The 21,859-nt window shown below is 51.3% G+C and overlaps 11 protein-coding genes across 11 annotated transcripts; 4 read left to right on the plus strand and 7 right to left on the minus strand.

The window, feature by feature from the left end:
- Positions 1-66: 66 nt before the first annotated feature.
- N7506_007500 (uncharacterized protein) lies at positions 67-1,605 on the minus strand (the record flags this gene model as incomplete). Its single annotated transcript, XM_056956793.1, has 1 exon — positions 67-1,605. One exon carries the CDS (start codon positions 1,603-1,605, stop codon positions 67-69), a length of 1,539 nt encoding a protein of 512 aa, XP_056811127.1.
- Positions 1,606-2,220: 615 nt separating this feature from the next.
- Positions 2,221-2,847, minus strand: N7506_007501 (uncharacterized protein; the record flags this gene model as incomplete). The annotated part of the gene is made up of 1 exon (XM_056956794.1): positions 2,221-2,847. One exon carries the CDS (start codon positions 2,845-2,847, stop codon positions 2,221-2,223), a length of 627 nt encoding a protein of 208 aa, XP_056811128.1.
- Positions 2,848-3,179: 332 nt separating this feature from the next.
- N7506_007502 (uncharacterized protein) lies at positions 3,180-3,674 on the plus strand (the record flags this gene model as incomplete). Its single annotated transcript, XM_056956795.1, has 3 exons — positions 3,180-3,243; positions 3,298-3,420; positions 3,478-3,674. 3 exons carry the CDS (start codon positions 3,180-3,182, stop codon positions 3,672-3,674), a joined length of 384 nt encoding a protein of 127 aa, XP_056811129.1.
- A 922-nt stretch (positions 3,675-4,596) lies between these two features.
- N7506_007503 (alpha/beta hydrolase) lies at positions 4,597-5,692 on the plus strand (the record flags this gene model as incomplete). Its single annotated transcript, XM_056956796.1, has 2 exons — positions 4,597-4,662; positions 4,712-5,692. 2 exons carry the CDS (start codon positions 4,597-4,599, stop codon positions 5,690-5,692), a joined length of 1,047 nt encoding a protein of 348 aa, XP_056811130.1.
- Positions 5,693-6,158: 466 nt separating this feature from the next.
- N7506_007504 (fungal specific transcription factor domain-containing protein) lies at positions 6,159-7,841 on the minus strand (the record flags this gene model as incomplete). The annotated part of the gene is made up of 1 exon (XM_056956797.1): positions 6,159-7,841. One exon carries the CDS (start codon positions 7,839-7,841, stop codon positions 6,159-6,161), a length of 1,683 nt encoding a protein of 560 aa, XP_056811131.1.
- Positions 7,842-8,377: 536 nt separating this feature from the next.
- Positions 8,378-8,563, plus strand: N7506_007505 (dolichyl-diphosphooligosaccharide--protein glycosyltransferase subunit 4; the record flags this gene model as incomplete). Its single annotated transcript, XM_056956798.1, has 1 exon — positions 8,378-8,563. The coding sequence occupies one exon, from the start codon at positions 8,378-8,380 to the stop codon at positions 8,561-8,563; it is 186 nt and encodes a 61-aa protein (XP_056811132.1).
- Positions 8,564-8,971: 408 nt separating this feature from the next.
- On the minus strand, positions 8,972-12,336 carry N7506_007506 (putative C2H2 finger domain protein; the record flags this gene model as incomplete). Its single annotated transcript, XM_056956799.1, has 2 exons — positions 8,972-9,246; positions 9,339-12,336. 2 exons carry the CDS (start codon positions 12,334-12,336, stop codon positions 8,972-8,974), a joined length of 3,273 nt encoding a protein of 1,090 aa, XP_056811133.1.
- Positions 12,337-13,089: 753 nt separating this feature from the next.
- N7506_007507 (synaptobrevin family protein) lies at positions 13,090-13,917 on the minus strand (the record flags this gene model as incomplete). Its single annotated transcript, XM_056956800.1, has 2 exons — positions 13,090-13,807; positions 13,883-13,917. 2 exons carry the CDS (start codon positions 13,915-13,917, stop codon positions 13,090-13,092), a joined length of 753 nt encoding a protein of 250 aa, XP_056811134.1.
- Positions 13,918-14,352: 435 nt separating this feature from the next.
- Positions 14,353-16,821, minus strand: N7506_007508 (uncharacterized protein; the record flags this gene model as incomplete). Its single annotated transcript, XM_056956801.1, has 1 exon — positions 14,353-16,821. The coding sequence occupies one exon, from the start codon at positions 16,819-16,821 to the stop codon at positions 14,353-14,355; it is 2,469 nt and encodes an 822-aa protein (XP_056811135.1).
- An 895-nt stretch (positions 16,822-17,716) lies between these two features.
- N7506_007509 (uncharacterized protein) lies at positions 17,717-18,028 on the plus strand (the record flags this gene model as incomplete). Its single annotated transcript, XM_056956802.1, has 2 exons — positions 17,717-17,757; positions 17,830-18,028. 2 exons carry the CDS (start codon positions 17,717-17,719, stop codon positions 18,026-18,028), a joined length of 240 nt encoding a protein of 79 aa, XP_056811136.1.
- A 264-nt stretch (positions 18,029-18,292) lies between these two features.
- On the minus strand, positions 18,293-21,644 carry N7506_007510 (uncharacterized protein; the record flags this gene model as incomplete). The annotated part of the gene is made up of 3 exons (XM_056956803.1): positions 18,293-20,296; positions 20,352-21,349; positions 21,407-21,644. The coding sequence occupies 3 exons, from the start codon at positions 21,642-21,644 to the stop codon at positions 18,293-18,295; spliced, it is 3,240 nt and encodes a 1,079-aa protein (XP_056811137.1).
- Between the last annotated feature and the right edge of the window lie 215 nt (positions 21,645-21,859).

Here is a 21,859-nt window from a genome sequence, read left to right on the forward strand (position 1 = left end):
ATTTTCCTCGTTATGTTTTATCCTTATCATCTATGTTCCATGATCTTTGATCTATATGGACTGACCTTAGACACCACCAACGGAGAAACGGCTCCAGCTTCGAATTCGGGAGCCGTAGATGAGGAAGAGAATGGGAGACGCCATGATCAGTATGGACAGGCCGGCTAGCAAAGTAGCCGACCAGTTTATACCAAGGGTCCTGTACATGGGACCTTCGAACAATGGGAAGGTCGCCGAGACAACGCTCCGAACCATGACATGGATGGATATCGCTGACACAGTATTGAGCAAATACACATCGACAATATACACAATGCCGCAGATGAAGATGGTCTGTAGCGCAACACCAATGGCATAGCAAGCGATCACTTGCGCAATCCAATGCGTGTCTCCCGACCACCCAAACCACAGCAGAGCTGGCGGCAGCAAAACCGCACCGAAAACCATTGGTGGCAGTCTTTTTTCCGGCGCAATGCGAGCAGGTGTCGACTCCCCCTTTGGCTCTTTCTGTGCAGCCTCCCAACGCTTCTTGTACCAGGTCATGGTGAACGTCGAGAACAAGGCCAACGCCGTGATTACACCTAGACCAACAGCAAGAAACGGAAGGGTCGCTGTGGGCTTACTCCAGCCCCGAGCACGGAATGCACGCGGGAACAGCTGATATGAGAGGTACAGCGAACCGTACACCAGTGTCAGGTAAATAGTCATGACAATCAGAATCGGTTCTCGAACAAACATGCGAACTGGTTTCGTCGTATACTTCCTCAGCAGGATTTTCGGGTCCAACGAAGCCATCTCGGCCTGTGCACGGAGACTTTGGTTTCCAGTTTCTCGACGCAGTCGTGCTGCGCGGTTCATGAGGATGCGATTATGCGAGGACTCGCGCAGAGTCACAGTACAGGCTAGACCGACAGCGGCGCAGAGGATGAGAGTTACCCAGGCTGTCCAGCGCCAGCCATATGCGTCGACGATGTATGCGCCCACGACTGGCCCGATAATACTACCCAGGTTCATGACCGTGGCAGAAGTTCCCACCGCGACCCCACGGGTGATAGGGCCGAAGATATCGGCCAAGATGCCTGAGCCGACGGCTAATCCGCCGGCGCCGAACATGCCTGCGAGGAAACGACTCAGGAGAATGGTCGCCACGTTGGTTGCTAAGGCAAGTGGGATTTGGAAAATCGCGCAGCCTGCTAGGGCAACGGCCATTGGGGGTGCGTTACCGACCACCTCGGCCATGGGTGCGAACACGAGGGGGCCGACGGCGAAGCCTGCGACGAAAAGGGCTACGCCGAGACTCATTACTTCTTGCGAGACGTCATATTCTTGCGCTGTTAAGCTGGATGCGGCACCGAAGATGCTTGACGCGATGGATATAGAGAAGATCACGGCTAGCGGAGCTGCTGATCGGACTAGCTTCGTGGATCGACGCCAATTTTGAGGATTTTCAGGATCGTTGGGCCCATCCCATGTTACCAGGCTGAGGGCCAGGGAGGGCGGAGTGTCTGTGATCGGGGTTGAGGCGCCATTGGGAATTGAGGTGAGATTGACAGCTAGGCCGTCGGTTTTGTCCTTCTCTGACATAGCCTGTGTTTGTGGCTCCATGTTGAGGAAGTTTGTGCACTCGCCTCAATCTCCGATGTGAAGGAAAACCATTGATTCAGGCCAGAGATTCTCGTCTGACAGGGCTCGATCGGCAACTGGGATCTTCCTCTAGTGCGATATTTACACGTACTCCGCTGTCCACGCACACGGAGCATCTCCGGTCGAACATAACATCCCTGTCATTTGATACAGTGAATGGAGACGTAGATAAACGGCATTACCGAAAGTCGGGGGTCAGTCGGCGTTGGGTCAGATTGCAGGTATGCACAATCCCTTGAGGTCGGCGAGATGTCCGAGATTGCCTTGCTGGGCGAGCTATCCGTTCCGCATTTCGCAGGCGTTGAGACGATCCTCGATATATGCATGCCAGTCTCAGCCCTCTCTGAATGTGTCTTACGTGTACATCACTACATACATCACTTTCAAGGTTCCCCTGCAGATCTTCAGCTCTAAATACGTAAAGAACTTTGATATGCCTACGGGACTCGGAATCTCCAAGGTCATTCAACTTCAATTGTCAACATTAAAAGCATATAAAAGATGGCATGGGTCCTTGCAGCAATCTTGGAAGAGACCTTGTTTCCAAGACCTCGGGAGGCGATGACCATCTGCGCTCTATGACCTATTACAGGCGTCCCCCCTCGTTGATTCATTGAATTCCGTCAGAGTCTCCAAGTCGACTCTTCCCATGAACCGAATGATTTCCAGCTCGTGAAGCTTGAAGTCCATTGTCTGAGTGTCGGAGACACACCTGGAGATCTCGCTCTCGTCCTTGACGGGGCCTGTAATAAGGATAGGTCCCCGCGTCACCATCGTGGATGCCATATGGGGTCTGAAGCCCTCCCTCGAGTTCGAGGTCAACTTTCCACCAGCTTCGTTGGTATATGGCGTATACGGGATGCCATTTAAGTCCATGATACCTGTCCAAAGATCAGCTTTTGGTCTTGAGTTAATGCGATCTGTAGGCTTACGCTCGCAGTGCTTGATGTACATGCAAGTTCTGATCCATGTTCGCTCAAACTCGCGTCTTTTGACACTTGCCCGGACGTTGATGTCCAGCATCCAAGCAATCACTGCGCGAGTTAGTCCTGTGAATGTTAGCAGGGCACTGTGAAATGGGCCTTTTGACCTACCATCCATGCCGTATGCGGCCCTTGGAGGCAGGAATGGCGGTGGAACTTTCTCCATGCGAGTCACATACTCAGGAACTTCGTCCCTCTGGTTTTTGGCGAACGAAGACATGGCTAGTAAGTTGCGAGAAGACAGGATGCGCCGATGGATTGGGTCCTCGACCATCCTTTAAGGCTTTGGGGGAGGTGCAGGATGACCTCGGGGCTTTGCTTCTTTGTTCTTTGCCACCTCACTGATATTCGACCTTTCTTTGTCCTTTAGACTCTCTGGTTTGCTCGATATGAAAGAAGACGAGAGGGGTCGATTTTCTTTGTTCACGTATCAGGCGAAATCTTTGAATCTTAAAACTAACCCAGGTCTATATGAAGTCGACTCCCAAATAATCTCTGTATCCATCCCCAAGCTCTGTTTCTTTCCTCTTCTCAACCAACACCAAAGTCAAAATGAATTACGAGCGCATGTTATATGATATCCCCGAGATCTTCCAGACATCGGGGAATGAGAAGGGTATGCAATGCTAATACCTCCGACCACGCCGATACTGATTCAAGATATATCCAGAGTTTGATCTCCTCCTTGGTCTTCTGGGATGGGCGCGCAATGAGGCCTTTGGAAGGGTTGCAGATACATGTGCGCTCTGGGGTGCACTCGTTCATGCCAACAGCCATCTTCTCCTAATGCAAGGTGGGATTATTTGCAATGTATTCCGTCTATAATGAAACAACTAACAAAAGACTCCAGCCAGGCTAACAGAGCGCAATTGCGACCACGAAAGCTTTAATATTGCGTCGTCTCTAGACTTGGAGCTAGAAGAAGCGAGGCGGTTGATGGAAAATTTGCCCGGAGGTAGACACTTGCTGGTTATCAATGGCCCTGGAGAATTCATGCTTGCTGTGAAGCGAATCCGGTTCCTTCGCGAGTACAACTCGCCGCAGTAGGCCGAATCAAGGGCACTGCCAAAGTGGGGTGTGGATATGTGTATAGATATCTGACACTCCTGGAGATGGACTCGGAGAGACTGCTCTTAGGAAGAACCTTGGAATGGATCAGTTGCTACGGATCTACACCGTTGATAAAATGTGTTCGCTCCTGAGCACCTGGGCAGAGGATCCCAAACGTCCACGGGTCTACTAAGTGATAATTGAGATTGCTATTAAGAACCAAACACAGTACGTAGTGAGGATAGCTCGAAATAAGGGTTTGATAAGACATCATTATTTGCTGTGAAGCCCTCAAGTATGCGATTCAAGCTCGAGGCTATGCAAAAGGAAGCCAGCAGTGGTTCCAAGGTTGACTCGATGTAAGCAAAAATTGGAATGCATTAGTGATATAGTATACCTTCTCCCTTTTTACATTTTAGAAGCAGCCGATATGAACAAACTCGCATCCCTGAGATCCCAAAAGGTGATGTTCGAGCTCCGACGTCATTGATGCAGATCTGAATTTCGATCTCCACATGGTTCATCTGCAGGGCCATGTACTATACTTCGATTTCAGGTATACTCCTGCTTTTAGATCACCACATTCTGTAGTAAGTGGCATCATCTTGATCTTGCAGTACCAATTGCTCATCTCATTAGGCTTATGTGCAGCAAGACGCCTTCTTAGGATCATCCAAACATTACCCAATTGGGACGAGTGGGACAGAAGTGGGTTTATTGAATCTGGCACGAATGAAGACACTTTGGCGTGGAGGAACTCCAGAAATTGAGGATTGGTACGAGCTGGAGGTGGAGTTCTGCGGCATGTTTCTGCTTGGTCAAATCGATCGGTTGTACAAGTTGTATTGTTTAACTCCGATCCTCTTTCCTCTCTTTCCTTCCTTCTCACCCCTATACCACCTACTTCAACACCTCAATCATGGATCCCTACAATACCCCAGAGGCTGTCTTGCAGCTCAGCGTCATTAATCCAGAAATGGAACAGGTAAAGCGAATAGCTCCAAAGAAAAGCCAGTGTGCTAATGCACACCCAGGCCCTAAAAGACAGCCCAGCTCCTGATCTCTCATCAGACCCAGCACAAGTTCTACGTGAACTGGGACTCATGGGCGACCGTCTCGGAGCTGAGAGCAAGCCCGCAACACATGGCACACACGAGTCGGTGAAGACCATCACCTTGCGCGACGGCTACGAGAGCGAGCTTCGCATCATCAAGCCGCCCAACCATGACTCCAAGTCACCGCTCGTGGTCCTGATCTACGGCGGTGGATTCTTCACTGGCTGCAACCTCCAGCTTCTTCCCTGGGCCAAGGCAGCCTCGGCCCTGTACAACGCCACCGTGGTCCTGCCGAGTTATCGTCTGGCTCCAGAGCACAAATTCCCAACAGCTCACCACGATATCTGGGATACCCTCAAATGGCTCGCGGCCAATGCTTCTTTGCTGGGCGCTGATCTCTCAGAAGGATTCGTGATCGGCGGTTCCTCTGCTGGTGCCAGTCTTGCTGCCGTGACTGCCCACCGCGCGTTGCGAGAGAACCTCTCGCCCCCTCTGACGGGTGTGCTTGCTAATATCCCCCCGCTTTTGGATGAGCAAATTGTGCCGGATAAATATAAGCATCTTTATCTGTCGCGCGAGCAGAATGCCAATGGAGCAGTCTGTAATGCGAAGGACTTGAGGGTCTGGATGGGCTGGTGGGAGCCTGACTTCCACTCAGTTGACTACTCCCCCGTGAACTCGGATGTTCCATTGGCTGGTTTGCCGCCTCATTATATACAGGTTGATGGGATGGATAGCTTGCGCGACGATGGTTTGATCTATGAGAAATTGCTCCGCGATGAAGGTGTTGCCACTCATCTCATTGCCTACCCCGGCATGCCTCATGGTCATTGGGGCCTGTGGCCTAAACACACGTTGTCGGAAGTTGCCCATGTCGATACTATCTATGGCATTGGGTGGTTGCTTGGGAAGGAGGTCGCAAAGGAGGAAATCAAGAGCGTTTGGAATACAGAGGCTTAGCAAGGAAGACTAGAGAGTAATTGGTTCTCTTCACGAATGCAAAAATGTTTCCAAGTTCCAGTTAATGGCTTGATGCTAGGTATGATCTTTGTCTATCATCGAACTTCAGATATGCTTGTCGGGTATCCAGTGCTTATGGGCCGTTCGGGTTCAGGGCCGTCGCATGTTACCGAATCACTCCACGAATCTCCGGGTCATGCAGGAAAGTAACGGCTCAAAAGACTCAGAGTCAATCTCGGGTCATACAAAAGTATCACTTCCCCCCTAGTACCTCTGTCATGTGCGCAGAAAGCGGTATAAATTTCCCTACACTATCGGCGGCCAGAGTCCGGCAGGATTGGGGGGCGAGCATTCGGCCGTAACAAGGAGGCGCTGAGGGCACGACTTTTGCCGACCAGGCCCTTGAAAACCATGCAAAGCGTAGGACTCAAAGAGAAAAGAAAAAGGCTACTGATTTTCTGCTAATTCAGCTGGGGCCTTGCTCAACCCAGAATTGACTGTTGTCCAATACAGTGTTCAGGTCAAGCGAGTCCAATGTGGGACGGAGACCGAGGTCCATCACGTCTCGCGCAACGGCTTTAATCTGTCGATTGATCGATTGGGAAATCGCCCAGGTTTTAGCCAGCTTCTTGAAGACACCGATTGTCAATATCAACCGATCACGGCTAGGGTCTGGGATTGAACCAGCCTTGACGGAGCAAGAGGCTAGTTGGACAATGGAGCTCAGAGTGAGCGCGCAAATGAAGAACGGAGTGTGCTTTGTAACCTCCGCACGGAATCCGGCAAGTCGAGTTAGCTCTCGAGCTGCCTTGTATGCCTTCATAGCGTGCTCGTTGTGAGAAAAGGCAGGTACACTGATTGGCCCATGGTGACCGCAGATTACCTCCGCGGCAACAGCAGGCGACGACAAAAGGTCCGACCGCGGGAAGTTCAGGTAGATGGCCGCGCCGTTCAAAATCATGGTCGCTTGGAACATGATCTCATCCACCGACCCATCTGGACGAAGCAGTTCTTCCTTGGACTCCGGTAAATGGTGACCCCAACTACCAATTCGTGCATCGATCGCTTCCACCAGATCCTGCTGGCCATGGGTCATTTCTTGCATGGCCACCACGCGACCGAGGATACGAATGGATTCTATCCGGTAGCAGTAAGAAGAAAAGTCACGATCTTCATCCGCGAAAACCCGCTCATCGAATTGCGCGATAGTAGGGGATGGTGGTGGTGCCAGGCCCTCCTGATAGATGCGTTCTTCACACGGAAGCCCGACTTCGAGCGGAACCATGTTGGTGCGATAGTCACGTTGCACACCGAGGGCAGTCAGCATGCCCTCAATGATAAAGAGCTCCCACCAGGTACGCCGTATAGACTCGGCGCGGATCGGATCGCTGTTGCTAGCGATGACTGCAAAGGGTCCCTGGTGCATGCCAAGCTCAAAGGCCGTGTCCACAGCGGCAGCTAGGCAAACGCCAGCTTCGGCACGCTCATTATCTGAATGAAGCACAATTGCCAGGAGGAGCAGTGCCTGCACCTTTTCCACCGCCGGCATTTGGTCTTGAACCATCGTGACAACCGTCTGCCGGTACGTAGCACTCGAAGCAGCCGGGGTGAAGTGGGCGCCGATGAACTTCATCACTTGCTCTAGGTATGCGGGGAAGAAGCTGCGATTCAGGAGCTGGTGCGGAGGCAGTATTGGATGGGCATCATGGAAATAATTATAATAGATATCGAGTAGGTAGCCATCGCCACCGACGGCGACAGAGGAGGAGTCCGGAGTCAACGGTGCGCTCATCGGATGAATGGATGGTACCATTGGCGGGGACATTTCGTGTAGTCCAGGACTGGTCGATTCGGACGAGGGAAGCGGCACAGCCGGCGCGTACTTGAAGGCAGACTGCAAACCCCAATCCACGGGGTTTTCGAGCAAACCGACTTGGGGGGGCGACAAAGTTATCGGGGGAGTTGGCGCGGCGCTTTTTCGACGGGCCTTTGTAGCCTCTTCGTGACTTCGTATATTCGCATGGGGATTGCATCTGTTCACAGCGGCTACAGATAGGAGTGCGGCCATCACACTTGAGGTGCTTGTGACGGCACTGAAGACAGGCCAGTAGGGAGGGGCCTTTAGGTGGCCTCGAGGCCGGCAATTCATTCATGTCGAAGAAAAATGCATACAAAACGCAGAGGTACTGCAGGAATGGAGGGGAAGAAGAAGAGGGAGAGAGAGCGAAGTGGGAATGGGGATTTCGTAATGCAGATTACCGAGGACTCAATTGTTCGCATTGCAGTAGTGTCGAAATCCACCAGTTGTTAATCCAAGACCCATAGCCAGACTAAATTAAGTACAGGGAATACCCTTGTAGAAAGAGGAGTTTGCTCCAATTCGAGCGAAGCAAAATTACCCTTTCAAACGCTTAATTTACGCGCATTACGCGGCGGTACGGAGTACAGAGTGACATGTACGTTATCCGATAGCTCCAGGTGTCCACCTCGGAATCCCCAAGTCTCTCCTGCGCCATCACAACACACTCTTTGTTCCCTTTTCACATCCCGGTTCGACCTAATCCTGTTCTCGGCGTGCATCGCAGTAGCGCCGTTCCAACTATCCACGTGTCATCTCCAGACGCCGCCTCCTGCCATTCTGTCCTCCACCGTCATTCGTGACCCGGCACCCTTCCACATCTCACAATGATCTCCGACGACGATCTGTACCGTCTTGCTATCTTCCTTGGCTCCTGCGCCATGATGATGATTGTCCTATACCACTTCCTGGATGTCAATTCCAGCGACGAGTCCGCCGACTCAGTGAGCAACCCCAAGAGCTCAGCAACAACAACCTCCGCAGAGGTGTCCACTTCAGGGAACGGGAACTAAAGTTGGACTTGCGCGAGGAACGGAAGGGGATCCGGGGAACAAAGATACCATTGCCTACATTTGATCGTTTATTTCATACCAGCGAGTTCAGAACAAGTTCATTGCACACTTAACGTCAATGTCAACCACAGAAGCGATTGTTGCCAATCACATGGCCTTCGTTTGATTTGCTTCGTGCTTTCAGCTTTGTGTCCTATCTAATACGGAACCAGGCGATCCAAGAAGGTGCCTGTGAAAAGTAGAGCCTGTGCAACGGAATTTGTACTTGGCTGTCATATTGTAGATTTTGTAATTTGGGTTTGGCCAAACGCCATTTGCTATTCGTACATAAAACTTTGGATCGGGCCACGATAGGGCTCACTGGAACCAACGGTATCTCACCATTCTGAGTGGGAGCCTTGGGGCAGATTATTCAGGTGAGATGAAAGCGGTTTCAGCACAATAGACATTTGCCTGTCGAGGAGGTGATGAGAGGCGGCGGGAATCCTGATCTAGATCTGGTCCAATTTGCTGCTTCCAATGACGTCCTGCATCGAGGATAGCTTCAGCTTTCTCTATTTCAGATCTGATCCCATACACCTTGCTATAAGCTTGGAGTTGGGTCACATTGACGGGTAGGATCATAGTGGCCTTGGGAGCGCTGGGTGGGGTGGGGCTGGAAGGTTCTTCTAAGGTGAGTGCCACTAGAGCATCGATTCCATTAGACATCGGTTCAAGGAGAAAGAAACACATGAAGATGCTTCTTGCGGGAGTGAAGGCAATCAATGGTTCTCACCAGGTTCTGGTACCGTAGGTCCATCCCCAAGCTGCCAAGCCAACTTCATGATGTGCTCCTTTGTAACATGTGCATACATGCCCGCTGCCGCCATGGGTGTCGTGTGTTCACAGCCTTTCCACTGGCAGACAAGATGATGAGGCACGTGGGTCTTGACCACATGGGCTTTAATGCCTTCCAGGTTGTGCAGTTCCGCAGCACAGCTTTTCCACTGACACGCGTAAACAGGGTACTTCACCAAAGGCTTCGCTTCAGGAACCCTCACTTCCACGCCCGGAGCTGGATTCTTGGGCGGGCGACCTGGCTTGCGCCTTTCAGTCATCTTTTGCGGTGAAGGTGTGATCACCACTTTTGGTTGCGGGAGACGGCTTGTCTCTGGGGATTTGAATACCTGACTAGAAGCGGGTTGAGACTTCCCTGTGGACGTGGGTACATTGACGTCTGGTTTCGCGCCTGGAGTAACCTTCGGGGTACTTTGTTTGGGTTGAGAAGGCGATTTGGTCTCGCGAGTGGTGGTGGGTAGTTTGCGATGCGGTGAGATGGGTATGGACACAATCGGGGTGGATGACGAAGAAGTCTTAGGAAATTTAGACACAGAGGTGGGGACAATAATTGAAGGAGAAGGATAAGACGGAGTCTTCAAAGGCCCAGTGCCTTGGGCATTTAGCCTGTTTGAAGGGGGGCACGCGTCGATCGGTATTGTTGTGGGGGTCAGCCGCGTGCCCGCGGGCGGCGCGTCACGTGGCCCGTCATATGGCGGGATATTTGGCTGCGTGGGCGGACCACCACGCGGATGCGGAGCTGGGCCCTGCTGCTGGAGAGACCACCGAACAGAGGGTTGGGTCAGGCCTGGTACCTGGATCGAGGCCCGGGGGTTTCCTGGGACGGGGAGAGCCATTGAACCGGGATTGAGCTTGGGGGCATGATACACAGGAGGTGCAAGAGCCGCTGGGGCTGGCGCTGGTTCCTTTATGACCACTGCTGGATTTTTGGCATCCACCATATCCCAGCGGAATGTTCGCAAGTCTGATCTGCCATCTATTCTGACAAATCTTTTTTCAAGTTCTTCCAGATGGTCATTCAAGGGCTCTTCATTCGGATGTTGTCCTGCGGCAACGAGAAGACTCCTCACAATTAGAGCAGGATCATAGCGTATCTCATCGGGTTCTAAAATGTCTACCGTTGGCTGAACCAGGTCATCACGATTTTTGAGAATCTTTCCTGTACGAGGCTGTGAAGAATCCTCAGTAGGAGGATGCTGCCACGAACGAGCGACCGAATGCGGCATGGTTGGACGTGTTTTCGGGACATATGGTTGACGTTTGGGCTGATTCAGGCGTCTGACCTTCTTGGGTGGCTCGGTCGAGCCCCTGTCCTGATCAGTAGACACGATTGGATCCGAAAGCAATCGGGGTCGTGGCTGATAGATATCTGACTTTCGTCCTGGTCTAGGGCGTGCTTGTGCTGCAACGGATTTTGAGAGTGTGGTGCCAGAATAGGATACTGGAAGGTGAGCTGGATAGGAGAATCCTGGATTAAATGATCCATGAGTGGTAATTGCGCCCTGGTATGCCGGCGCAAGTTTTCCGTGGTCGTTACGATGTGCGATAAGCTGCTCCTGGGGCGTAGAAGCAATGACAGGAGCATTGAAACCACTGCTTTCTGGCGCAGGCGATGCAACTGGCTGCTCAACTGGCGAGGGAGTCGAGCTGTTGATTAGGATGGGCTCAGACCTTGTCATTCCCTCAGGCGCCACTGGCGGCTGCGCATTTCCATGAGTGATATGTTGGAACTGGGTTTTGGATGGTTGCTGTGCTCTTTGAGAGTCGAGTGGTCTTTCTGAGGCATGTTCAGGTGCAAGTGTTGGATGTTCTGCGTCAAAATTGGCACGAGCGACGGACGTCTCAATTCCTTCTCTGTGCCGCAAAGCATTGAGCTGGTGGGGTGGCCTAAGGGCAATCTGAGCTGGGTTGAGAGATTGGAGTTGTGATGGGCCTTGACCATGCTGCGCTGTTCCTTGTTGACTTCGAGCAATGGTTGATGGGTGGTTTGCTTGAAGCGAGGCAGAGTTAGGCGGTCGTAGAACACCTCGACCCGGAACCGAGGAGTGACCTTGAGGAGTGGTTTGAGGCCTTGTAATCGGTGAATGTGTGACTCGGGGAGGAGGCTGCGGGCTGTTTGTTGAGGCCAGAGAATTTTGAAACTCGCTGGGTGGGATTGGGGGCCAATTGTACTCTCGATTCGGGTTCATCATCATGATTTGATTCCGTCTACGAATTTCAGCAAATGGATCGCCATAATGTGGCTGTCCGCCATGGCCGGATTGCACATGGTGACCTGAGCGTGGCACAGATTGTTGATACTGGTTCCCCGATCCGGCTTGACCTCGCCGCGCCGCGGTGCCTGGTGTTTGCGCGAAAGAAGTCGGTCTCGTGGTTTGTTGGCCGCCTGAAACCCTCCTAGCAGCACCCGTTGTAGAGGCAGAAAGATTCGCATTGGAAGTGCCATGATTCCCTTGCTGCGGATTGCGTGCGGGTTGACCATGTGCACGTTGTTGGGTTGCGAATGAAGCGTGTTGGGTCTGCGCGTGTTGACTGAGGTACTGCTGGAGTGTATTCGGAGGATTAAAGCTCGGGGTTCTTTGAGGGAAGTGATTTGGCTGATGTTCAGATCTAGACGACGGTTGGGCAAAAGCCGAGGGTTGCTGTCTAACATTGGGATGTCTGGATTGACCTCCGTCACGTTCAGTCCGTAATTGCGAGTACGCCATGGAAGCGTTCGGGACTCGATTGACGCCATGGTTCGAGGATCTAGCCGGGGGCGCATTCTGTACTTGCGAGTGTATCGAATTCGAGTTCGCTACATCTTCCGCGCCTTGAAATGCCTGGTATGCCTGTTCGACTCCCTCGTCCTGGATAAGATCGTATGCGGCCTGGCCTCCGTGCGGGAGGAAGTTCTGCAGCCAGTCATACTCCTCGTACCCCTCGTTCTCGCCCATGCCTGGTTGATTTCGACTGAAAGATGCGACGACTATCTCATCTTTGCTGCCGACTCGACAAAATTAGCCTCGCATGCGTCCGAATCCACCGGATTCCGGCTGATCAATGAGATTGTTTCAGAGCCACAACTCCTCATGAAGTCCAACTCGCGACGCGGGCTCTTGTGTGGTGAGGCATACAACGCGTCGCGGTGGAGTTTGAGATTAGGAAGTTGATTCGCTACAGCCAATCGGGCACGTGATCCACCGAGCTGTTTAAATTCTGTCTTCGGCCCTCCGTCGGTCCATCCTTAGTTCCACTGCGGATTCTTCGACTCTCAGAGATTCACTTGTTATGGACTAAATGAAGTTCGGACCGTAATCATGAAGAGTCGAGACCTTGACATAGATGTCGAGACTAGATCATCTCCGTTTACGCCCAATTATCTCCTCGTCAATCCCGTTTACGGACCATATGATTGAAGAGGTATTTCAGAGGCGAAGAGAGAATTGCAGAACTACTGGGAAGCTGGTGGATTCTGTCTGACCTGCAGACTCACTCTGATGCCCTCGGGCAAGGACGCAGTGAGTTTGATGGTGAGGTACATCCTTCAAACTGAGGCTGTCAACTAGTTTCCAGATAGAAAGAAATCAAAGAAGCAAAAGGGAACGCCATACATCTCATTTCAAGAAGTTCCAGGCCTCAGCAAAGAAAGAGATGGTTCAAATATAAGTACAACTGACATGCTCGCTAAATGTTCAATTATGTGGGCTTTAATGGCCAACACACTTCCCCCACGCAGGCAAACCGCATCCCATTCCAATGAACAAATAAAGCAAGAAGATAACCACAACTACCATCATGATCATCAACTTGGTGTTCTTCCACCACATCCTCCTCCGTAGTCCACGGCTGCGCATTCGGAAATCGTGCGCGCTTCCGCCAAGTCGATCGGTCTTATCAACCAGTAGATCAATACGCTCCCCGCGCTCGAGAACGCGATCAATATTCTCGGTCATGATATCGCGAACACTGTCGATCTCGCGCCGCGCCGATGCGAGCGAGTCTGCTGGAGGGGCAGTGTTATATGTTTGGAGAAGAGAACGGAGCTCATTGTTGAAGGCTGCGCAACCGTAGGCGGGCAAAGAAGAAAATTCGGTACTTGAAGGTTGGTAGGTGGACAGGAACTTGCGCTTCATTTCAAGTAGGTAGGCGAAGGGGATGCGGCGGCCTTGCTCGGCGGATGCGACGACTATGAAGCTCAGGGGTGCGTGTGAGTTGGGCTCGTTGCTGTTGCCATCGTCGGAGTTTCCTGTTGGTGAGTCGGCGATGTAGTGGACGAAGAGACGTTCATGGGTAAAAGTGAGCTTCTGCGGCTTGTCGTGGTTGATCTTCGGGAGGATGATGGAGGCCAGAGATGAGGCAGAGGTTGATGAGGTGCCTGGGGAGGAGTGTTCGGCTAGAATGGTCGTCCGATGGGCGATACAAGAGCTAAAATACAGGTCAGTTGATCAAAAGCTTTGCAGGTGGCTCGTTCGGCCTTTGGGTTGAGACAGTGTCACTCACTAGAGCAGAGAGCTCGTCTTTGAAGATGAAGCCATGATATGATGTCACCGGGCGCACTTGAAAGATGAAGGATGGTATCGAAGGTTGATATTCAAGGTTCGGCGGGGGTGTAATCTTAGATCAGGTAGATGAATTTCTCAACAAGAGTAACAGAGAGCTCCACGTTGAAGCCTTTGGTAATGCGGAGTAGAGAAGCTCCCAAGGTCAGTGCCCAGGCGGGTTCGCGGAAAACTGAGTCAGCTAAGAAGACCTCAACGGTTCTGATTGGTGGACCTCCAACTATACAACTCTATGGATAATACATAGATGCAAAAAGGCCTGGGGTATGCTCTGTAAAATTGAGATGGGTATAGCTATTGTGTATTGATCGCCTTTGATTGTTATCCGTGAACCTTGAACTTTCTTTAACATCAATATGAAAGTAATATCCCGAACCAAAGCCAAGTTCTGTAGACATCCACTTGCACCGCTCAAATGAATTCAAACCCCCCACTGTCTTGATCGCTGCTGTCCATTTCCATATCTTCGGAGAATCCTGCATGGATTGGGGAGCTCTCATCCACCAAGGTGCAGTCTGATTGTATCTCAAGTTCTTCATCGGTAGTCAGGCCAAAATCCACGGATCCCTCATCGTCAAACTGTCCATATTGCTGCAACTGGGCCTCGTCGAGTTGCTCGGGACACACTGAAACCTGCGTGGAGTTGATCGACTCTACTGACATGAGATCCGACGCGTGACTGTTGGTGGCACGGTGGGATGCAGCCCGAATGGTGCTTGAATCGTCGTCTTCGTCCACCTCAATGAGTGAACTGCTGGATGCAACGCTTCCAGTATACATCTCAAGTCCGGGGCCTGAAAATTCCGCCGCATCCACGTTTGGGATCATTAGGTCGGAAAACACACCACCCGTTCCATCATCGTTGCCACCAGCCCATAGAGGGAGGTATTGGTACTCATTGTATGTCAGACAGCTGAGAACATCCGCAAGGACATGTGGACTGGCCGAAATATCCGGCACTTTCAACAGCTCCTCACTGTAGACTGTTAAAAAAGCCTCGGCTTGATCTCTGAAGTCACACTCGTTGAAAATATAGTCTTTAATGGGATCCTGTCGCTGGGGAAGTGCGGCAGAAAGACACGGGTAAGGGTGAGGAGCTGGGATCGGGTTCAAGATAGGCCCATAGAAGGGAGATAATCTTCTCTGAACATTTATCTGTGCTTGGCGAACAACGATCGTCATTTCCAAAAGTGGAACAGCTTCTTCCTCTTGCATTTCACGTAACCTAATTTTCTCAAGAGACAATAGGTTAAACGCCCGACATGCTTCAGATAATTCAGTATGGGACACATGTCGAATGATTGCGTCGGTTTCACCAGATAAAGCCAAAGATCGAGGAAAAATTTCTGCAATTGTGGTGTGAGAGTCCTTGCGAATCAATGATTCCGTGTACAGGTCCAGGCTTCCCAGTCGAGTCCAGAAATCCTGGCCAATCAGTCGCTGAAGGTAAAAATCCTTGCCGGGTACCTTGTCGATGTACCTGTAGTACAGGTCTAAGGATTTTCTTCCACTGGAATCGGCATGGAAAGAACGATTCGTATCTCTGACATCAGCCAGTAATCCGTAGATCTGATCACGAAGGTACTCCTTCAGTGTGTTGATAATTGGATCGATGATTCCAAGATCTTCAGAGTGAAGTGTAAGATGATGAATGAGTTTCTGGCACTCAGGAAGAATGTATATCCAGTCCATTCTGGTGCCAGCTAACCCTGCAAAACAGCGGATAACGGATTCTCCAAAGCTCTGGCTCGCATACTCGATACGTTGCAATTCGCCGTCATCCAGAACATCACGCGCCGGATTCCACGTCAACATCTCTATGCCTCTCGATGGTGTGAACTCAGCCATTCGGAGAAGATACAACAAGGCTGCATCTCCTACCAGCTCGGCAAAGGCTCCTCGGCAAAGTTCAACGGACTTCGTGCCACAGGCCACCCAGTAAACCACTTCGGGGTGGAGCTCGATGAACCGGATATTGTTAAGCTCGTAGAACCATGATATGATGTGATCACTTATGACCGGGACAGTCACCACGTCGAAGAATTTAGCAAGCCCGAAAAACGTCCACATTTTGCAGGGGGTGTCCAGGGTGGGATTCAGGCCCATCAAAACATGAAGAATATGTTTGATTCCCTCGCGGTGACGCTGAGGAGAGTATTCCATGGGGAATCTTTTGATCCGCGAATTCCTTGACTGTGGATTGATATTATCAGCCTCTTCCCTGGAGTTGTCCCATTTTTGTTCATGTTGATGTGCCGCATTCTGTGCAACAGGCACAGTGGATGTGGATGCTCCAACGGCTTCCATTTCATCAACCCCTCCCACGCACGAGTCGGGTAGCGACCAGATATCTTTCTTAGACGCCCACTCTCGAACACTCCTGGGGCATGACAGCTCCGCCAGCAGAATAAGTGCGTCGTCGTCCAGTAATGGAGGTGTCAGATCCAAAACATATTTGATACCAGCTGGAAGGCCATTGAGAAGACCCCGTTGGTTTATGATCCTGGTCTGGTAACTGGAGCTGAACATATGCTGGAAATATGTAGACCCTGTAGCCAGAAGCCTCTCGCTATGAATGCGGTGGGGCACTGTCCGAGTTGAGCATGGTTGTCTGGCTTGGATCACCTCCGGGGAAGGGTCAATGAAAACCAGCGTGTCTGCTTCATGCAGCAATAGTAGAAATGGGGGTTTGGGATGCCATGGAGATGAATGAGGCAGGCCCTCGAGGCGTTCTGAAGGGGCGTCGAGAGGGTGGGGTGGAGGGTTCAGGGCTGGGATAGACTCAAGATCTGAGTTGTCTGCGGAGTCACTTTCTGAAGGATATTTCATAAGCAGTGGCATCTCTCTTGACTGCCCATGAAGGGTAGGTGGAAGCTCCATTCTGGCTGTTAGACTGGGGTCCAGCACAAAGAGTCAAGGCGATATAGAGAGGTGACCTCGGAAGTCTTCAGGATATGAAGCCAGATAGTTTCAAGCTTAGAGATGATTGTTGAAATATGGATTGAATAGAACATCCATGAATCAACCACTTGGGGAGTGCTCTGATTTCGCAGTCAATGAGGTGGTGCGACATATATGTCGTGCGACGTTGATGGTTCCAAGGTTGAGAGGCACTGCAAAATCGCAAGCTTCCAAAGTTTTTTGCGTTTATGTTAATGCTCCCCTCTAACCTTGGACGCCCCTCGTCGAATTTGGAATGAGCCCAATAGTCGAGACAAATAAACGGGTGATATTTGCGTCACCCGTGGGCCGTGGACAGAGCACACATGTTCACTCATATCTTGTCTCTTGTGTTTTCCTGGGGTGTTTATTTGTGGTATCAATGAAACCAAATTCAAAATATTCAGAACACAAGTTGCCCTGATGGAAAAGGTGATATATACCCATTGTGATGGATGTGGATTACTCCCTTTTAGGCACTGGATCAACCGCGTGGCAATGTATCTAAAGCAGAAATGATATCTTCGTGATATGTATTTCAAGGAATATCAAAATGATAAAGCAACGCCTCACATACTCAAGATCTACGCCAAACTCAGCCCTGATTCCGGAAAGACTGATGTAGGAAGCAAGTGGCGCAATGCGCTCACCTCGATGTCATGGTGGCTCCCAGCGTTATATATACACAAAGCTCACCTACACATAGCGCAACCTTGGAATGAACTTCACTTATGCCCACGGGCAATTTCAACACCAACGAACTAGCTATCTCAAAGCCTTTCTCCAGTGAAAGTCGAGAATATTTCTAGAAAATTCAAGTTGCAATATGGCCACAATGGCAGCAACGGCCGCTGGGCGAAGTCCCAAGCCTATGAGGTCAGCCGCCTGAGCCCACCAGGATATCAGGATACCCGTGGACGATGTTGACTTTGAAATGTGTCGATACAGGTTTCGCAATCTTGCCGTGTTCAGTATCTTTGGTATGCTGAGTGGAAGCTGGTTGATGTTCCGCTTCTTGGCACAGAGGCGAGGAGCCATGCTCGCGAATAGCCATGAACTGGCGTCGTTCCGAAGTGGAGAGTCAAAGCGAACGGACCAAGGAAGCTATGAAGGGGAAGATGCCCGGACACTTCGCAACAAACGCTAGGATAATCAAGAAAGAAGGCAATCCGAATAGCGCGGCATATTACATTCGTGGGTGAAATGGTCGATGGATAGGGAGTTATCCATCTAGGCTGTGTGAATTGAGCGCGGTATTGCCCACCTGGGCAGGATGCACGCAAGCTAAGATAATATACACAAAAACGAGATCGTGACGCCATTAGAGAGCAGACATTAGGTAGTGATAAAGAAAAAGACCTCTCCAACCTTGGAATCCATTGACAAATATTTGTACACGGTATTTGAAAGCTTAGACAGATGGCGAGGCCCCTTCGCCGGGGCCATCACCCTTCACAGGACTGCCAGCCGAATTGAGACTCCGTTTCTTGGAGTTTTTGTCGCGCTTCTTCTTTTCACGCGGGCCACGGGGCTCATCAGATCGGCTCGGGCTGCGACTTGACTCGCTGCGACGCAGATCCTTGACCTCTTTGATCACCTCGCGGAAACCCTCTTCGATGTTGTTCATGCGCGCTAGGACCAATTTGCTGAGCATGTCTTGGGTTTGATTTGGGGCGTCGCGACGGAGACCGGCTGCGCCAAAGCCCATTTGAGTTTGGAAGCTCGATGGGATCGCGCCGGCGAAGCCACCTGCCACCGCCTTGTTATCGCCTAGGTCAGAGCCCAGGTCGAAGAGAAGGGAGGCTCGGGGCCGTTTCCCTGCGGGTCGATCGGAGAGGTAGATGCTCTCCACCTCAGGGACAGACATGTGGTTTAGACCGAGCTGGCTATTCCGAGAACGGGATATGCCTAGAACGTGACGCTTCATGGTGCCTTGGTCTACTGAGGTAGAGACGAGAGGTAGATTATCTCCATCAGATGAGTCAGTATCCGGTCGAGTGGGTGTAGCCCGACCTTCTGTTTCCTCGTTTGGAGAGCCTACGGGATTATACAGCATGGTCACACCGGAGGCATTTCGGTTGTGCCTGGGGCGACGAGTCGGGCTGTTGCGGCGTGATATGACTTTTGCAGTAGATGGACGGGAGCTGTAAAACTTCGGGGACCGCTTTTGTGAGCCTTCGGACCGGTCTGCTGTATCGCCTGCTGACCCTGGAGCGGAGTTCTTCTCATCTGCAGAGTCGCCGTCGTTACTCGTCAACTCGTCATCGCCCTCCATATCTGTATGATGCGACATTTGCCGTCTCTCCTCTGGCGAAATAGGAGGTCTTGCGCGCCGAGGCCGAACATCCGGGCTTACAACACGACTTGTTCGATCTTCGGGATTTGATGCGACTGAGCGTGTTGTTTCCGTGAAGTTTCGTGGGCGATTAGCCAATCTGGCCTTGAAAGGAAAGCTGGGCCGATTGAGGCGCATTCCGAGACGACCTCCGACTGCAGAATCATCGTCGTCAGGCCCATCAGCTGGCCCAGACCCAACTTCTTGCATCCAGTCCTTGATGACGTTATTTGTCTGGTCCTCATGTATGGTGTCGGGCCGTCCTCGAATGCGGTCATCGTATGGTCGCCGGAACACTTCTTCCAAAGCTTGATCTTTTTGGTAAGTTGCAACAGATGGCTCGCGCACCAGACGCGATGCCCTGGTGCTGAACCCACGCAAACGACTAGGCGGCCACTGTTTGGCCCGATTTAGAACTTTGTTTTGAGAGGTAGGTTCAATCAGATCCATCGGTTGCACGACGCGAGCACTGAGAATGACCTTCTCATAGAGACAGATGGAGAATAAGATGGGCAAATGGGTGATCTTTATGATAGTCCGGTTGAGACGAATGAAATCTCGGAAAGGCATCGTAAATCGGAATGGAGCCACGAGCCAGGCGATGACGTTAGTCGGTGCCACGTATGAGAACAAGGCATCGGACTTCACCATCGAGATGGTGTTAACGGCAAAGAGGAATTGATGTTCTTGATTGGCATTTTGGACGATTCGCATGAACGAGTTGGTCAACACTGTGATGAGAATAGTGACGACGACGAAGTGACAGATGAATAGGAAGACTGTGAGAATTGTCTTTCCCAGGAAATTGTACTCATCCCACATTGCCCACGCGGTTGGCGTAAAGCCCATCAACATTTGGAACAAGCCGTAAGCGATCTCCTTGGGAGATTTATTGTCACCAAAGTTGAGGAAAGCAATGAAAAATCCAGAACAGGAGATGACGATGAGAACAAAAACCGCGATTAAGTCAGAGGCCATGATTCGGAATGCAATCAATAGCTGGGAGAAATAACGGTAGTGATCCAAGATGGAGAACAACCTCGGAAACAGCAATGGAGCTGTAGCTGCAAGAACATCAAACTGCGATGGATTAGCATGGGGGTCAGAGCAATCGGGTTTCGGCAAATATGCTCACAGCTTTGTCGGCAATGAATTGACTTCGAGGGTAGGTCAAGAAAGTGCCATAGATCCTCAAACAATAGTATGCAAAGAGCAATAGCAGAATGCCCAGATCGAATAAATTCCAAAAGCTCATGAGATAGAGGCTGAATCCCTGCTCATTGAAACCAACCACTTCATCAAGCATGAACCCGGCGCTCCAGAACCAGAACACGACCTCCAGAGATGTAATCCTACGGCTGCGTTGGTTCAAGACAGCCAAGAACAGACCCAGAAGCACGGCATACGATAGAGTTGAGAGGAACTGTCGGTAACGGGGCACCCTTAATCGCGACAACTTGAACAATGATGCCTCACGCGGGTTATAAAGTGTCACCGAGCGCCGAAGAGTACCATTGCTATGTTCAGTCGGAATATTCTGGTTCCGATCCATGGAAGTTCCATAGTCAAGGTTTCCAGCTTGCGCCGTAGGCTCACGCCGATGGAGATTGTCCGCAGCAGAATGGAACACGACCGTGCCTGCCCAGATAGCTTCCAACTGCTGCACCACAACGGGGTGAGCAAGGAACCGTTTTGCCTGCGCGCGGATTGCAACTTCCAAGCATGAGACACGCGCAGTCACAACTCGCTTCCTTGGTCCCGCTGGCGGCGCCGTAGACGGGTCTTGGCCCTGCAGTGGGTGGAATTCGTAGGATAGGGCATCGAGTAATTCGCGAGTCGAGTATTCCCTGAGCAATTTGATGGCGAGCAATTCACTCACCATCGCACGCGTCTGATTTGCGCCACTGTTTCCCGGACTCGAATGCATTTCCTTCTCGAATTGTAGACAATTGGCCATCAGGGCGTAGAGAGTCGCGCGCGAGAAGTGCGCGGACATGATCTTCTGGAGAATGGGCTTGATCAGGAACTGGGAGACCTGCGGCGAGCGTAGCTGGTCCCATGTTAACGTAGTTTCGCAGCGGGAGGCAATCAATGGACGGATGGCATGGGTGATGTTGTAGACGGGAAGCGCGTCTGGGAGATGTTAGTTCCTGTCTGCCACTGTGTACTTTTGTTTGGAGAAAGTCCTACCCAGATGTGAGGGCGAGAACATAGGCAGGAGAGGGGTCGATTCCAGGGGACCATCTTCCTCTTCCTCCCAGTCCTCGTCCATATCTTCCTCGTCATTTCCGTGTAGCTCTGGCGCATCGTCGCTACTCTCGTCGGCTTGGACGCGTCGGTTCTGCGTGCGGAACCAGGGCGACGCAGAGAAGGGCGACTGCTCCGTCTGCCCGCGCTGTAGCTTTGGTCGAAGCAGTGAACCAAACATGGTGTGCTTTTTATGTTCTCATAACCGAGGTATGTGTCCGTGCGATCAGATCTTAGAGCATGGTGGAGTCGGGGAACAAAGGAACCTTGGAAAAAGGGAAGTGTGAAAAGCACGGAATAGATTAAAAGATAAGAGATTAAAGATCAGACGATGCCGAAATGGAGAGCACTATATGTTCCCAAAAAATGACCAAAGTCCGAAACAAGCCCCGGAGG

The sequence above is a fragment of the Penicillium brevicompactum genome, assembly GCF_028827555.1.
Source record: "Penicillium brevicompactum strain IBT 35665 chromosome Unknown utg000005l_segment0_segment0, whole genome shotgun sequence".
In the NCBI taxonomy this organism is placed as follows: Eukaryota; Fungi; Ascomycota; class Eurotiomycetes; order Eurotiales; family Aspergillaceae; genus Penicillium; species Penicillium brevicompactum.